General features: G+C 53.6%; 4 protein-coding genes across 4 annotated transcripts; 1 reads left to right on the top strand and 3 right to left on the bottom strand.

Moving 5' to 3' along the window:
- Window positions 1–352: 352 nt before the first annotated feature.
- EV422DRAFT_549197 (Rad17 cell cycle checkpoint protein-domain-containing protein) lies at window positions 353–3,609 on the bottom strand. Its single transcript, XM_053071704.1, has 6 exons — window positions 3,445–3,609; window positions 1,770–3,376; window positions 1,364–1,696; window positions 1,191–1,293; window positions 981–1,127; window positions 353–901 (listed from the first exon to the last, which is right to left on the bottom strand). The coding sequence occupies exons 1-6, from the start codon at window positions 3,445–3,447 to the stop codon at window positions 434–436; spliced, it is 2,661 nt and encodes an 886-aa protein (XP_052920521.1). The 5' UTR covers window positions 3,448–3,609; the 3' UTR covers window positions 353–433.
- A 284-nt stretch (window positions 3,610–3,893) lies between these two features.
- EV422DRAFT_372806 (uncharacterized protein) lies at window positions 3,894–6,852 on the bottom strand. Its single transcript, XM_053066748.1, has 7 exons — window positions 6,754–6,852; window positions 6,167–6,691; window positions 5,871–6,079; window positions 5,536–5,813; window positions 4,672–4,841; window positions 4,411–4,609; window positions 3,894–4,355 (listed from the first exon to the last, which is right to left on the bottom strand). Exons 2-7 carry the CDS (start codon window positions 6,636–6,638, stop codon window positions 3,998–4,000), a joined length of 1,686 nt encoding a protein of 561 aa, XP_052920522.1. The 5' UTR covers window positions 6,639–6,691; window positions 6,754–6,852; the 3' UTR covers window positions 3,894–3,997.
- Window positions 6,853–9,917: 3,065 nt separating this feature from the next.
- Window positions 9,918–11,025, bottom strand: EV422DRAFT_372731 (uncharacterized protein). Its single transcript, XM_053066747.1, has 3 exons — window positions 10,869–11,025; window positions 10,317–10,784; window positions 9,918–10,258 (listed from the first exon to the last, which is right to left on the bottom strand). The coding sequence occupies exons 1-3, from the start codon at window positions 10,915–10,917 to the stop codon at window positions 10,128–10,130; spliced, it is 648 nt and encodes a 215-aa protein (XP_052920523.1). The 5' UTR covers window positions 10,918–11,025; the 3' UTR covers window positions 9,918–10,127.
- A 2,099-nt stretch (window positions 11,026–13,124) lies between these two features.
- EV422DRAFT_372859 (protein-tyrosine phosphatase-like protein) lies at window positions 13,125–15,183 on the top strand. Its single transcript, XM_053066749.1, has 6 exons — window positions 13,125–13,571; window positions 13,690–13,730; window positions 13,806–13,881; window positions 13,949–14,009; window positions 14,085–14,380; window positions 14,458–15,183. Exons 1-6 carry the CDS (start codon window positions 13,243–13,245, stop codon window positions 15,002–15,004), a joined length of 1,350 nt encoding a protein of 449 aa, XP_052920524.1. The 5' UTR covers window positions 13,125–13,242; the 3' UTR covers window positions 15,005–15,183.
- The last annotated feature ends 20 nt before the right edge of the window (window positions 15,184–15,203 follow it).

Consider the following 15,203-nt stretch of genomic DNA (forward strand, 5'->3'; position numbering starts at 1 on the left):
CGACGATATCATCCTCCAGCACCGGCGGCGAGGGCACAAGATTACTGGCCGGCCGCACAAACGCGTTAGCGACCGGTGCACCCGAACGGCCACCGACGTTCTTCATCCTGTCCGTCTCCTGCAGCGACGCACTGGATCCTGCACTCGCAGTGCTGAGACTTGGCTGCAACCGCGGGACGGACTCATTTTCGGCGTCTGTGTCGTCGCAAGACTCATAGACGTTGAGTTCTTTTTCCGTGAGCGGTTTGGGATGCGGTGCGGTGAGGGCAATGTTATGTTGAGTGAGGCTGTTGATAGGGGCGGTGTGGTACGGTGGGTTTGCGCGGCTGGTGCGAAATGTGCATAGGTTTGTCAGCAAGTGGGTGTGATGTGGTGCTGTAATGTGATATGATTTCAGGAAGTCATGAGTGAGATCACCGGATGTTAAAGCATGTTAGCGCGAACGCCTGTGCGAATACATACACAGGGACACGCGGTCGAGCTGTTGACCAAGAGCGGACGAGGATCGATAAAGACCTTGCTGCTGTTGCGCCTGACCGCTGTTGATGATATGCATGTACGGCAATATGTCATGGCACAGAGCCGATTCGGAGTACATTGCTGCAGTTCGCGGGAAGTAAGCTTGGCCTGACCACTGTACGTATGCAATCTTCGACTTCATACCAGTAAGCGGCGCATTTACACTCCTGCGATCCAGACCCTCCTCCTTGCAGCCGTCTCTCGCCCACTCCAACGCAGCTCCTCTCACATTAGCCTGCAACTCCTGCTTGACGCGAGTAAGTGCCCATATGTCCGGTCGGTGAAGTTGTCGGAAGCGTTGGGGTGGCACGGGATGGGTATGGGAGAAGCAGAGCCCTCTCGATGCTATGGAGGCGATGTAGGGGGATAGGGCGGGTATATTCTGTCGATGCAAGCCAAGGGAAGATGCACAATAACGTTAATCTTTGAGCAGCATTTCGGCGGCGAATCGTGGAACCTACCTGCCAATTTCCACACAGCGTATCTGTGAGACTCATGTAGTCGGCAGCGTTGGCAACCTCGTCCACATCAGCAAAGAAGTGCAAGCAATTCTGATGTAAGAACAGCGCGAAAGACTCGGCGTCAAGATTGGAGGCTGCTATCACGTTCTGCGAGTAGGTGCCAGTCAGACTCAGGATCCCATATATGCACGGTATCAGAAGGTACCTCACCTCAGGATTGTTTTCCAATGGTGGTCGTCGATGTTGTGCCAAAAACGGTGGAAGGTCGGAGACTTGCGCTGACGAAGTGTCGTTAACAAATTGCCCATCTGTCCTACAAAGTACCAGTAAGCCAAAATACTCCTCTCCGTCTAGCGCCACATCCGACAAATTGCTATGCCTACCGTTTACTATACAGGATCTTCCCCAGCGAATGAAAAATTGCAAGATTGACTTCCCGTGTCCCAACAAACTCCAGCATCGTCGAATTTTCCTCACTCTTCGCAGCCGTCTTGCTCTTGCCTGCCTTCATGGCCGCCTTCATACCCTTCAAGTCTCTCAGCGTCAAAAACTGCAGTGCGTTGATGGCACAGCGAATGTCACCTCCGCTTGATTTCGCGATCAGTTGGATCATCTCTTTGTCGGGGCGATAGGCGGCGTGATGAGGAAATCGGAAATTGAGCTCGGAAATGCGTGTAAGAGCTTTGACGAGGTATGTTGGAGCGATCGGATTGAAGCTGTGGGCGGAAGGTGGCCGTGAGTACCTGGAACGTTGTTGATCTGGTCCGCAGTCCGGAATAAAATTCGTACCTGATTTGTTTACAAGCAGCAGAGGAAAGCACATCTGGCGGAATAAGGATCCTTGGTGTAATGATACCGTCTTGATTCATTCTCCGCCTTCCCTCGTTTACGTCTATCGCCGCGACATCCGTCACGATGAAGACCAATGGGTATCTACTTCTCGGCGACCGGACGTATGATCTGATCGCGGAGTGGATGGCGCTTCGCGTGGCAAGGTGGCTGACATTCGGGAGATCCTCGATCAAAATAATTTTCGGCGTGTTGGAACGGACTTTTGGAATTGGCAATGATGATGGTGAAGGATAGAATTGTCGATCGGAATCCTCTGCATCTGAAGCTGCTGTTGTTCCAGGATGGAACGAGAGCGCCGGCGTTTTGGCGGCAGCGCCAAGGAAGTCTTTGAAAGCGCCGCTCAGCGACAAATACTGGCCTGGGTACGGTCGACGATAGTCACCCTCCCTGAGCGGTTCCTGCGCATCAAGGTTCATCGCATTCGTGTTCACAGGGTTGCTCCACTCAACTATTTCCAGCGCCATGTCTTTGGCGAGCATCCGCACTACAGCCGTCTTCCCTGCGCCACAAGGACCGGTAAGCACCAAGACTTTCGGGGTCCGCGAAGACCCGGCACGGCCTGCGCGCGAGTGTGGTGCGGTAATAGCCTTCAGCAACCAGTCCCGCACATCCGCAATCCTTTTGTTGTTGACTGCAAGCTCCTCTTCTGACGAGGGTTCGTATTGGTCAATCCAGAGCTTTGTGTCCGGGACAGCCTCCGAAGGCGTAGTTGCGGTGTGTTTAGAGTCGCCGGGTATGACAAATCGCTTTCGACGGGCAGGCGGCGCCGTAGATGCTGATTCCATGACATTCCGCGCCGTTTCGTTCTGTGCCTTGAGCTGTTCAAGAATGTTCCCACTCTCTACCTTTCGACGCTTGGCAAGCGTAGTCCTTCCCGTTGTCGGTCTCGCAGGTGATGGCTTGCTCAGTCCGCCGCGTTTCGAGGTTTTGGCAACGTCAGCCGATTCAGGATCTGACGATACGTGGAAGACAGAATCCTTTGATGTGCCAGTTGAAGCCGGTGTTTCGTTTGAGTCTGGGACTGGTTTGCTTCGAGTTCTGGAAGCATACGTTCGTTTGTTGCTCCCTTTTGCCGCCGTGCAGGTTTCTACTGACATGGGTTCTGCAGAGGCACTCGGCCATGCATCCAGCGACTTCACCCTCTCGTCCGATTTTGCCGACACGGACGACGCAAGCCTGGCAGTCTGCCTCGTGGTCCTCCTCAAAGCGGGCTGGGTACTACTGGACGCTGCGTCTGACCGTATGGAGGTCATGGTTGTAGTGTCTGTGACTCTGGCAGCTCTCCCCGCTGGCGGCCGACTTCCTCTAGCTTCTATCGTATCATTCAAGCTCTCTGTGCACGTTTGTGTTTGCTTCCTCTGCCTCCTCACTTGCACCACGCCGGCCGGAGTGCCTTTCGTGTTCCCTCGTCCATCTTGACCTGAACTCGTCGGGGCGCGTCCTCCCACATTCCCAGCATTCCCTGCACCATTAGTCGTCGACTCCCCGTCCGTGGTTTCTTCACTGTCCGAGGAAACGATAATCCTTCCCTGGGTACGGCGAGCCTGGGATTCTCAACAAATCGTTAGGATGAGGCTCTATCCCCCCCAAGCGGCCATCGTCCAGAGCTTACCATGGCATATGGGCACGGAAAGGCGAGCTCAGCAACTATTTTGTAAAAACCCTCCGCGAGGACATCAGGCACCTTCGTGGGAATATGGGTTGGCAGAGTCCACTCTTCCCGATATGAAGCGGAGTGCGTGGGAAAAAGCCGAAATTGCAAGCATTGGACCTGCTTTGGACCCTTGGGAGCCTTTTGTACGCGCCGCGGGCCTCTCGGGCCTTTTGGACACCGTCTCTGGAGTCTCTGGGCTTCCTGCCCGCTATCCCCACTTCGTTCGGTACCATACTCGTGGACGGTTTCAACGGATCTCATTCCGGCCCAACGTGGCTCCTGCCCTTTTAGAACGCAATCCATGTCCTCGACCGGAGCAGCTGGAAGGGAACACACCCGACCTGGACGCCGAGACGAAGCGACGACAACGACAAGCGGAACAGATCAGCAAACTTTTCAGTGTCCTGTGCGGAGTACAAGTTGCCATCATCGGCGACGCCTCAGGCAGAGGTACAATGATGTGGATGGCAGATAACCACCACGGAAAATGGGATGGGGTGAAAATTCTAGACTACCGGTTACGGGAGAATGCGTCTGGTCTGCGGCCATCGCCAAACACCACTGAACGCACAATCGAGACGAAATTCTTGGTGCTTAGGACGTCCTGATTGTGCACTTTCATCCGTAGTGGTCGTCTTCCAGGAATCTCAAATGGCGTCCAGTCTTGGTTGATACATTCGGGGTTGGGGCAACCCACCAATCCATGGACAAATTCCATTCTTCCCTTTCGAGCTTGCCACGGCCGAGGTGACAGCCGGCGTCGGATGTTTTTCCTCACACGCCCGTGGCAGTGTGGGCACACGGACGACGTTCGATACTCATCCAGCAAGTAGCATGGAATGCCGTTTCTCGCAAAGAGTGTGCGGAATCTGTTCCATGATGAGTTAGCATAATGATACATAAAAAACAATGATGGTCACTCACCCTTTGGTCTTTGATGACTCCTGAAAGCGCATGGTTTTTCCAGCGTCGCTCCAATCACCCAAGATGACCGAAAAATGCTTTCCATACAGGCGTCGCATGTTTTTGATGAGCTTGCTCTCAGACTTTCGCCGCAGTGAGAACGCCTTGAATCTGCGAGCGACGTGAATCTCATCCTGGTAAAACTCATCCAGGGCGGGATCTGGGATATAGATGTCAGCCCACGTGTTACCAAATTTGAAGACAATGCATGATACATCATACCCGCATGTACGTGATCCACAATGAACGCTGAGAACGCCTCGATGTTCATGCTCTTGTGCGACGGAATATGTGATTCCATCTCAGCGATGCCGGCATTGATCTTTCGCTCTGTCATGTCTCTTCGAAAGTACCGAGACTTTGTCTCGACTGCCCGTTGATTGGATGTGTATCTGGTATGGGGTGGTGCATTGTGAGAACGCGGCAACGGAATGTCGAACAGAGGGGATGGTGGGGATGGTGACAGGGGGGGATGGTGGGGATGGGGACGGGGACAGGGTTGAGGAGGGCGTCGATTGGGATAGCGGCGACAGTGGGGGCAGCGGCGACACTGGGGACAGCGGCGACAGCGGGGACAGAGGCGACAGCGGAGCGGCGACAGCGGCAACAGCGGGGATAGCGGAGCGGGGACAGCGGCGACAGCATGGATAGCGGAGCGGGGACAGCGGCGACAGCGTGGATAGCGGAGCGGGGACAGCGGGGACAGCGGTGATAGCAGAGACAGCGGGGATAGCGGAGGTACTGCAGATCGAATTCAGTCGCCGTCGCAGTTGCAGTCGCCATGCATTGCTGCGCATTCTGATCTCATTGAGCTTTCCGCCCACTTCCGCGATCGCTTGAGTACAGCTTGGAGTAGGAGCCGGGCTCGCGATTCGCTCTTCACGACTACGACGGCGAAGCGACAACACATCCCATGCCGGTCAACCTCCCGCAAGCGGCGGTCGTGCTCAGCACAGGAAGCGTTGAGATCAGCGATGGCGGAAGTTGATAGCATAAAGTTGATGGTGTAATCAACAGCGGCGACAGCGGCGACAGCGGGGAGGGACAGCGGGGACGGCAGGGCAGTAGTAATCAACTGAAACGTACCTAAATGGCCGCTCCTTCTTGATGTCTCGACAGAACAAGAGGTCACGCTTGCCCGGATCATTGCTGACGATGTTTGGAGCCTCCCGTAGTTCGGCAATGTGGTGCTCAAAATACAGCTGCTTGACTTCTTCCCGCATTTGGACCTTGCTGCGCTTCCGGGCCCGATGCCCATACTTGAGCCCTGGCTTCTTGAAGTGGATGGTAGCAGAATACCCGTTTGTGCTGATCGATCCATCAAATTTAAGACCAAGCTTCTTTCGATGCTTGAAGACCTTGTCCTGCAATGCGTCATTCAGCGAGGTGATTGAAATGAGCGCAGAAGGATAGAGACTTACATTCACGTTGAGAATCTGCCCCCACAGCTCCTGCTTGCGTTGATCGGTGAATTTCCCCATGCGACGTCGGCTCAAGCCCAGGATATGGGTCGCTAGGATCAGCGTGTCGATCCAAACAGATGACTGGATTCGAGATTTGCGCAGCGGGATCGCCGAAAAGAGCCGCATTCCATGGCGCTCATAGAGGCGCGAGAGCTCACAGTAGGCGCCTATGACGAGGGCAGGTGCAGACCATGATTAGACAAAAGAGGAAGCGGGGGGGGGGGGGGGGGGGGGGCGGAAATATACTAACTCACCTAAATATGGCATTGCGTCCACCGCAAGGCTGTAAGCAAGCGGCTCATCCTGGGGAGGAAACAGAGCCCATAACTCGTTGAGGACGGTCCGCTCAAGTCGTGTGAGGCGCGCAAACTCTTCTTCGGTTGGAAACTCTTCAAATGTCGCATACTTTGTAAACTGACGGACACGCTGATAATAGTGTCGCCGCTGCGCTCGGTTGACTCCAGTTCTACGGAGATGCAGTACGACTTGCTTCAAACCAAGCCTTTCATTGACATAGCGCAGAAGCATTTGAATGAAATGCTCTTGTACGTTGACTTTGAGGTTTGTGAAGATGCTCGAAGCCGTGTACGCTGCGGTCTGTTGGCAATGTTGCATGCGGATAGGGGCGAATCCGTGAACATTACAGTAGTCTTGAACCCATGGACGCAACTCTTGCGCGATGACCGGATTGCCGTTGTAGCGTGGATTGTTGAGCAGCTCAAACATCACACTGATGTGCTTGTCAGTGATGTCCGGGAAGTCGTGTAGAGGATGATCAGCTGTGGTGGGCAGACATAGTAGTCAGGGCATTGTTTCATGGGAAATATACAGTGTAGTGTACCTCAAAAACTCACCAAGGTAGTACTTGAGAAAGAAGGTGGTGTGGCGCGCAAGGATGTGAACGTTGCCGATGAATGTTGTCAGGCGCTCCCTTTGAACTTGATTTTGATTATGGATGATTCGGTGAAGCGAAACCCTAGTGCTGGCGTGTGTCTGCGGGCGGGGTCGTTGAGCTGGAGGTGGTCGCGGGGGTGGTGGTGGCGGGGGTTCATACACCAGGGGTCCACCCGGTGTGCTGGGAAAAAGGAAAGGGATGGGAGCGGGGAGGTTCAACGGACGCTGCAGACCCCTGTCCACTGGTGAAAGCCCTCGCTGCTGGTGCTGCTGCCCGTCTTCATCGCCGGAACTCTCGCCAAACATGTCTGCAATTGCTTGGGGCAAGTGGCGTTGGACAGAGGGTGGGAGCTCGAATCGTGGGGGCTGCAATGGTGTCTGCACAGCCGTTGGCAGACGCGGGGTAGCGGGAGTAACCTTCCTCCTCTTCCGCCGTGGTGTGGTAGCTCCGGTAAAGATGCCACACCACAGGTGCCCCTGGAGCGCCTGGTGTGATGGCATGATGGCTGTGCTGTGCTGTGCAGGCAAGTGGTGAGATCAAGGGGACCAAGCAAGGGGCCTGCTCTCGAGGAGGATCCAGGATTCCTGCTTACCTGCGATGTGTTGAAGGCTTTTAAAGATTGGTTGGGGGCTTGCCTTGATGTGCGAGGGTGGAAGTGTGCGCAATTGTGCGCAATTGTAAGAAGGAGCTCGGTCTCGCTGTGAAAGCAGGTCTGGAATTTGTCTTCTCGCCTGTGGAGCCGTCCCGGGCCACTAACCCTAACCCTGCCCCGCGCGCTGAAGGCCGTATGTACTGCACACAAGGCCGAGGGTGAAGGCTGTAAGCCCGACAGTGAAACCAGTCCGCGCCGTGCAGCGGGCCAGCCTGGCCAGCCAGCCTGGAGACCAGATTGGGGATGGCGAGTTTGACGTGCGGGGGCCAAATTTCTCCCCAAAATCCATTGATGGCTGACTAGTACAGCGTGGGGCGAAAATTGGTCCCCCGACGGCGGCACTTCCGGTTTGACGTGCGGGGGCCAAATTTCTCCCCAAAATCCATTGATGGCTGACTAGTACAGCGTGGGGCGAAAATTGGTCCCCCCGAAAATTGGTCCCCCGGCAATGACATCTCGTATTCGCTCTACTTCACATCTGCGTATCCGGCAACTTGCCCTGGCATCTCACCTCTCATATCGCCGCCATCTTTGGGTCGGACCGCGCACGGGGCTCATTTCTCGAACGCATATCATCTCTCATATCGTCATATGCATCTCGCCGTGCGCGATCCGGCGTCGTTAGGTCCAAAGATGTGCTGGATCATATGTATTTATTTATCGTTGTTAATATACGTGTACGCGGCACAACCCCTACCCGTACAACCCCTACATGTACTGCTCCCCCCAATAAACCCCGCGCTCCAATAAAATCCTCCCTCTCGGCTTCCTCCATCTTCGTGTCGATACAAATCGGAATGGGTCAGCGCAATCGTTCTAAAGTCTGCAATCGCTCTAAAGACTCAGCAAGCCCAAGGACGCGCCCGGCAGCAACGACACCCTCCTCCCGCAACAACCGTTCGACTCATTTTGCCAGCTTCTCGTTGATTTGAACGGAGGTCCCGAGGCGATTGGAGTCGTCGCCTCTGACGGACGACGTGATTGCGTGTGCATCCTCAGGCCCTCGCCTGTGGAGAGGCGATCTCACTGTGGAGTATGTTGCAGGCCGCTTACAACGCGGCGGCAACAAGTACAGCTACTGCAACATGCACCAGCAAGGCCCCGAGTACTTGGCATTTGCTTGGCATTGAGGGGCTTGCATTCTTGGTACACGACTCTTTTTGAAGAATGCTTGAAGGAATCGCAGCACGACACAGTTCGCTATGTTGTGCACTATGCTTCCACCACCAAGAACCTTTGCAAGGATCTGACCAAGCGATCAAGGCGCTGGCGGACAGGTTGGCTTCGTAGGACCCGACGAAAAGCAGAATGGGCACGGATTGAAAGGCCGATTTAGGCCGTCGGGACCTCTATCTCGCAAAGCCGGTGCTAGCAGCGCCCGCGATGAGCCGCAGGCTCCACTCCTGGTGGTGCCCTTCCGTCAGTTCCTTTCAGTTTCAGCCTTGCGACCATACTCCCCCCGGAACCCAAAAGCTTTGATTTCTCATAAGGTGCCGAACGAGTCAATAAGTTAACGTCGTCCGATCCCTTGTCGGCATAGTTTATGGTTTTAAAAACCAGTGCGAAGACGCCGTCTTCGCACACAACCATACCTTTTTCTAGAGACAACATTGTATAGACATTCTACAATACATCAGTGTATGATCTGACCATCGCCAGCTACTTCCGATCTCACGAATAAAACGTAGGCATACGACGAGGATCTTGCACATGAAAGCGCCCCCTACACGGCTCCCAACCAACCGAAAGCGCCCACAACACCCAGTACTATGTAGAAAACGATTGCACGATAGCGAATGCAATTTCCGGCGGCCGTATACGCCGAACGTTGGAGAAAGAAAAGAGAAAGGATTAGCGATAACACTGTATCAGCTTAGACATTGCGAGTGGAAAAACGAAAAACGACGTAGACCACTGCAAGAAAGAGACAAAAATCCCTTGACGTAGCTGATTCCTCTAGAGACAATTAGTGAGGAATTTGGATTTCGACAAAATCCCGTAGCTTAGAAAAATGTCTATAAAAGCCTGCCTGTTTCGCTTAGACTTTGTACAATACGCAGAACCCGACCCACAACAGAGCTACTTCTACTCTCTACGTCCGATGACTCCTTCTAGTTTCTTCCGGACCGACCCAAGGTGCACTCATGGACCAGAGAGCTTGTGCAAGACGACCATTGAGCGTCGAGACTTGGACTTAGCTGATGTCGACGAGGACTTGGACGATCTGGGGTTTTGTAAGAATCGTTGAGGATAGTACTGGATAACTCCTTTGTGCTGTTTTGTAGTCAACCCCGAAGATAAACCCGAACCCCACCGAAAATACCGAAAATCTCGAAAACCTAAGATCAAGGACTCCATCTAAAGCACCTGGATATTACGGTGGCAATTTGAAGCTTCGCCGGAAGCTATCGTCCTGTGATATAGAGAGACCGGCAGCCTCACTACCCCGAAGTCCATCCCTACGATCCGAACAACTGACACCCGCTTCGGCCGGCCACCACCACAGCGTACTTGTGAAGGCTGTAGATTGCAGTAAATTGTTGAAGTCCGGAACAGGTACCTAGCGTTACAAGTTATCAATGCTCATAAAACTCGTATATCCTGAGACTTTGTTCCAGACTGTAAGAGAAGTGCATGTAAACAGGAACTGCTCAAACTAGCGCTGCTTTCAGCGGGAAACGGGGGCATCTTGCTCTGCAGATGAGTGCGAATCATATTCAATTGCCTGAGCAGGCTCGCCCGACAAATCTTCGATTGCCGACAGGTCTTCGATTGCCGGAGCGGGCTTGCTTGAAGATCCTACAAGTGTCGGATAAGCTTTCGTGGGAAGGTAAACCCTTCTTCGTATTTTACTTGCCGGCTGGTATCATGAATCCAATGCTGCCAAGCGCAGTAGTCAAAGCCTGCATCACTGTGGGGGAATCCCTTGCGGCCTCTGCAACCGCGACCCCAATATTGGCGACAGCTGTGCTCACGCGCCCCAATTCTACATTACGTTCTTGCAGAGTAGCTTCCAATACGCTTTTTGCTGCGTCAAATTGTTGCAGTTGGCTGATCAATGCGGCCTTCGCTACTTGTTCTGCCCGGATGGTGGCGCGTTGCACTTCGATCTCAGCGGTTTGCGCAAATTGGGACTCGCTGAGCCGTAAAATTTCGGCTTCGGCTTCTTTGATTCTTTGAGTGGTGGCTTCCACCTCCGCCCGAGTCTGTTCCTGACGTTCGCCTTGATCGGACAACGTTGCTTGTAGGTGCTGAATGTACCCTCTCAATGCATCTTCACGAGTTTCGAAGTTCTCAACGCGTTGCAAGGTTTGACGGATCAAGGCTGAATTTAGGGGGGAGGTTCAGTTCAGGTGGTACGATGGGAAGAAGGGAACTTCCAATCAACGTAGAACTTATTACCGATGACCTTCAGTTTCTGGGGGACATGAATCGCGTAACTCGGCCTCGAAGTTCATTTTGTCGAAGTCTGTGGGTGCACGATAAGCTCAGGAGAAGCATTGATTGTCGAAGGCCCTTTCCTTCCCTTTCCCATTCCACTCACCTTTGCTTTCAGTCAGAGCCTTTCTTTGCCAGGGATCTCGGGAAAGCACTCGCTTGGAGAGCCTTTAAGAACTCTCTCGATTGATGACTTGGCCTACTGTACAATACATAGTAGGTGTACATATGTACATATGTACCAGGCTACTACCAGCTCGGGCCGCGATGAGGCTCACGGGCCACAACTTATCAGCAACTATATCGCGAGAGGCTTTTCGCACCTGGGGTCCTGGAGCCTCATCAAGGCTCAAGAGTCACGGAGGGCGGTATGATGCGGACCAGCTTGGTTGTGTTGCATGAACGGGGGACCAGGTGTACACGTAGTATATGTACAGTCAGTGGACAAAAAGCTGTGTGCACCCCATATGGATTTCAATGACCGTTTCACAAAGCGCACCGCGCGTTTTGGAGCCGCAAGCTTGAGTATTGAAGCCAGCGACGAAGCCGTGATGGCGAAATGCACGCCAACATCTTCACCACCTCAGCTATGGGGAAACCTCTCACACCACAAAAAAGGGCAGCCATAGTTGCCCTCCATATAGCAGGCAAGACGACATCTGAAATTGCAAGGCAGGAGCACGTTCACAGGAATACTGTGAGGAACACTATTAAGAGGTTTGCGAACGAGAGTGCCACTGCACCAACCGCCTATCAATCGAAGAAGCCGTAATCGCAGCCAATGGGGGGACAACTAGGTATTAGCGAAATTCAGATCTAGATCCATTCATTTAGGTCAGGTTTCGCAATGCCCCAAGATTAAGGATGATGAGTTGATGTCGCGCAACGCGCGTCAGACACTGACTTAATCTGGCATGCACACAGCTTTATGTCCACTGACTGTACACCTGGTGCAACATAATGAATTGTCCATGGATTAGGGGGTCGTCCTGCGCGGGATGGGACGGGATCGCAGGCTCTATCAGCGAGTCGCGCCAACCATACTGAGAAAGCGCAACACGGCGGACTATCAGGACGCCTGCGAGGTCTCCGGACGAACGTCTCACGAGTACTGGGGTTAACTCGCGATACTAAATAGCCAGAGATTGCAGAACATTGACACGCATTGTTGAAAACAAGCTATATGCATTGACGGGCGATGGAGGTGCTATGTCTGAAGTACCACGAGCAGCTCACCTCCGCAGTTGTGACCTTTGCGTCCGCTCTCACCGTACTATTCTCAGACTCTTAGGCCAGCGACGAGTGAGCTCGAAAGGGCAAATGAGCGAATACTAGCGTGGAGTGCTGCAAGGGTTGCAGAAAAGCAAGTAAAAAACTCGAAGATCGGATTACGGAAACGATGCGCGCTCAAGCGCAGATTGATGCAAGTGACGCAAAAACAAAGGAGCCGGAAAAGGAGCTGGAAAAGGCGAACGAGCGATCATAAGCAGATTGACGTCAGTGACGGCCGAAGCAAGCGACGGAACCCAAATTGGCCGGAAGCAAACGAGCGACTACAGGTGGAGGGCGAAGCACGAGCTCGCAAGTTTGAGGCCCCCTTATATAAGTCCCACAGTTTCCCGAGGAAGTAGGAGAACGGGCAACCCTGTTCCAAGTTGAGGGACATGATCGAGGAATATCAGGGCTTCCATACCACCAATACTGTGGAGCGCCTCTGGGTGCTGTCGGTCAACTGGCTGTCATGAACCGGGCATTAATTTGAAGGTGGTGTTGTGTCGTCGGAGAGTCGGAGGATGCGAAATGAATTATGAAGCGCGCAACTTTTCATTTTTGTTGGAAGGTGGTCTTAGGGGGGTGGTGGTGGTCTGGGACTCTGGGTGGTGGTGGTTAAGGTTTGGTCAACGTCATCACGTCGCGTTCTTCTGCGTTCGTCCCCTTCGAGACTTCCAGCCGTAAGAGGCGGATTAGGTACTGTACGCTAGCGGCGGTTGGGTCCGCTATCCGAACTATGAGGTTGATATCTATCCTACAGAACCGGCAGCCTCTCAGACTCTTTATGCGAGACGTTGATGTGTTTCTGTTGCAATGACGACTGCCCGTTGGTCTCAAGGACTCCGTGGTCCTCAGTGGGTGCTCACGGGGTTGTTTGCCCATCACAGCCTCACCCCTCCAATGACCGAAGGCACTCTACAATTCCCTTCGTGAACTATAAAAGCAGGACTCCCACAAAGAATCCCGCAGGGAAGCCGTTACTCATAAGTCAGGCCGTCCTTAGGAATCCCTGCAAACACGCACTCGATCGGGTTTCCAACTCTTAGCAAATTGATACTTTTTTCCCACAAAATATGCCCGCCGAAACATTACCAGCAGCTCCGGCTCCAGCCGGCACATCCACCGCCGCACCTCCGAAATCCGCTGACTCCAGTGTCCCTGGCGACAAGATCGCCCATGCAGATGTCGTCGATGCCTCCACGACGGTAGACCAGATAGCCGACGCCGCAGAACAAGCGTCCGCCGCCCCAAAGACGCAGTCGCAGTCCCCGGTGGAAGCTCCGAAGCCGGAGGAGAAGCCGCTGGTGCTGTCGGAGGAGGAACGGCCTGTGCCAGAGGTTTTGCAAAACATTGTGAATTTCCGTGATGTGGGAAAAAACTACAATGGGGACATTGGAAGCAAGTAAGTTTTGCATGGGAAAACTAGGGGACCGAGGATGGGGTGGTGCCGGCTGTGCTTTGTACATTCGGGACTCCGATACGGATCCCATGGCTAACCTCTATGGGGTAACTCTTAATAGGGCTTTGAAGGAGGGCATTTTCTTCCGCTCGGGACGATTAGGTGTGTGCTTGTGATATTCAACTCGGTGCAATATATTTCTTCTGGACGACATTCTGATGCGAGTCCATTCTATAGACGATGCAACGACCAAAGATCTGGAACTGCTGACGGAGCTGTATCACATTCGCACGGTGATCGATTTGCGCTCAGAGTAAGTCCTATGCGAGACATCCCATGATGCAATGCATGGTTTTGATTGCCAACGCAATCTCCTGTAGAACGGAAGGAAAGATGGGCGATGACCTGGTCAACACTTTCCCGGCATCTGCCATCAACGAGGTAGGATTGACCTGCCTTACATAAATTGATCAACGCATGGAGATAGCCTAAAACTTAGCACTCCTCCTCGTGCAGACCAAAATCTACGAACTCCTCGGCCCCATGCGCGATCCGCCCGCAAGCACGGGCGAGCCTATCGACGCCGTTGGTCCCACCAACGTCGACGGCGCATCCGAGTCTCCCGCCCCGCATCCCCAAAAGAGCACCTCCAGCACCAATGTGACGAAACCGACACATAAAGGAGAGGTGCCGGTGACGAGGAAGGTGGAGAAGGGCAAGGAGAATGGGCGGGTGACGTACTATGTGAACTTTGCTGGGAAGAAGTTCAGGCGGCACGCGGTTTGGAAGCCGCTCAAAACGAGTACCAAGATGTAAGTCTGATAATCACGTGTTCCATGTAATGTTCCTCCGTCCTTACTGGCACTACCTTTCCCTCCTTCATATGCAGAAAATGCATCTGCTACCTCCTAACCCACCAAAAACCGCGCGTTGTATCAGTCGTCGGCTCCGAATCCATCCAACCCCACGGCCTCCTCGGCCTGAACCTCGCCTTCCTCCACCACTCCGGTACCGAACTCGCCTCCGTCCTCCGCCTCATGTCCCACCCCTCCCACTATCCCCTCCTCGTACACTGCACCCAAGGCAAAGATCGCACCGGCCTTGTGTGTGCACTCGCACTGCACATCGCAGGCGCCCACGATGCGGAGATTGTGAAAGATTACGAGCGTACGAATGAGGGACTGAAGAGGCAGAGGGATGTGATGGTGGAGGAGATGCGGAAGACGGGGTTGAGTGAGGAGTTCGTGGATGCGCCACCGGAGTGCATGGTGGGTGTGCTGGCGTATATTAGGAAGACGTGGGGGAGTGTGGAGGGGTATTTGGAGAGTATTGGGTTTGAGGAGGTGGAGCAGAGGAGGTTGAAGGCATGTCTTGTTGGGTTGGATGTAGATGATTTCGGCGGTGATGATGAAGGCGAGGCGGTGGTGGCGAAGTAGGATTTCTTTTGGTTGGTTTGCCTTGAGGGTCTGTGGGACAGGCGGACTTGTTTTTCTGTCCCCCGCCGTATTTGCCTCTAGGTGAAGGAGGACTCTACCCGGGACTTTCATTTCATCCACTCTTTGTACCTTAACCATGTACTGTATGTTCAACCTTTTGGAAATCGTCAAAGTAATAAAGCTGCCTCAACTCTTCCAA

Source organism: Fimicolochytrium jonesii, assembly GCF_025526975.1.
Source record: "Fimicolochytrium jonesii strain JEL569 chromosome Unknown EV422scaffold_51, whole genome shotgun sequence".
Taxonomy (NCBI): domain Eukaryota; kingdom Fungi; phylum Chytridiomycota; class Chytridiomycetes; order Spizellomycetales; family Powellomycetaceae; genus Fimicolochytrium; species Fimicolochytrium jonesii.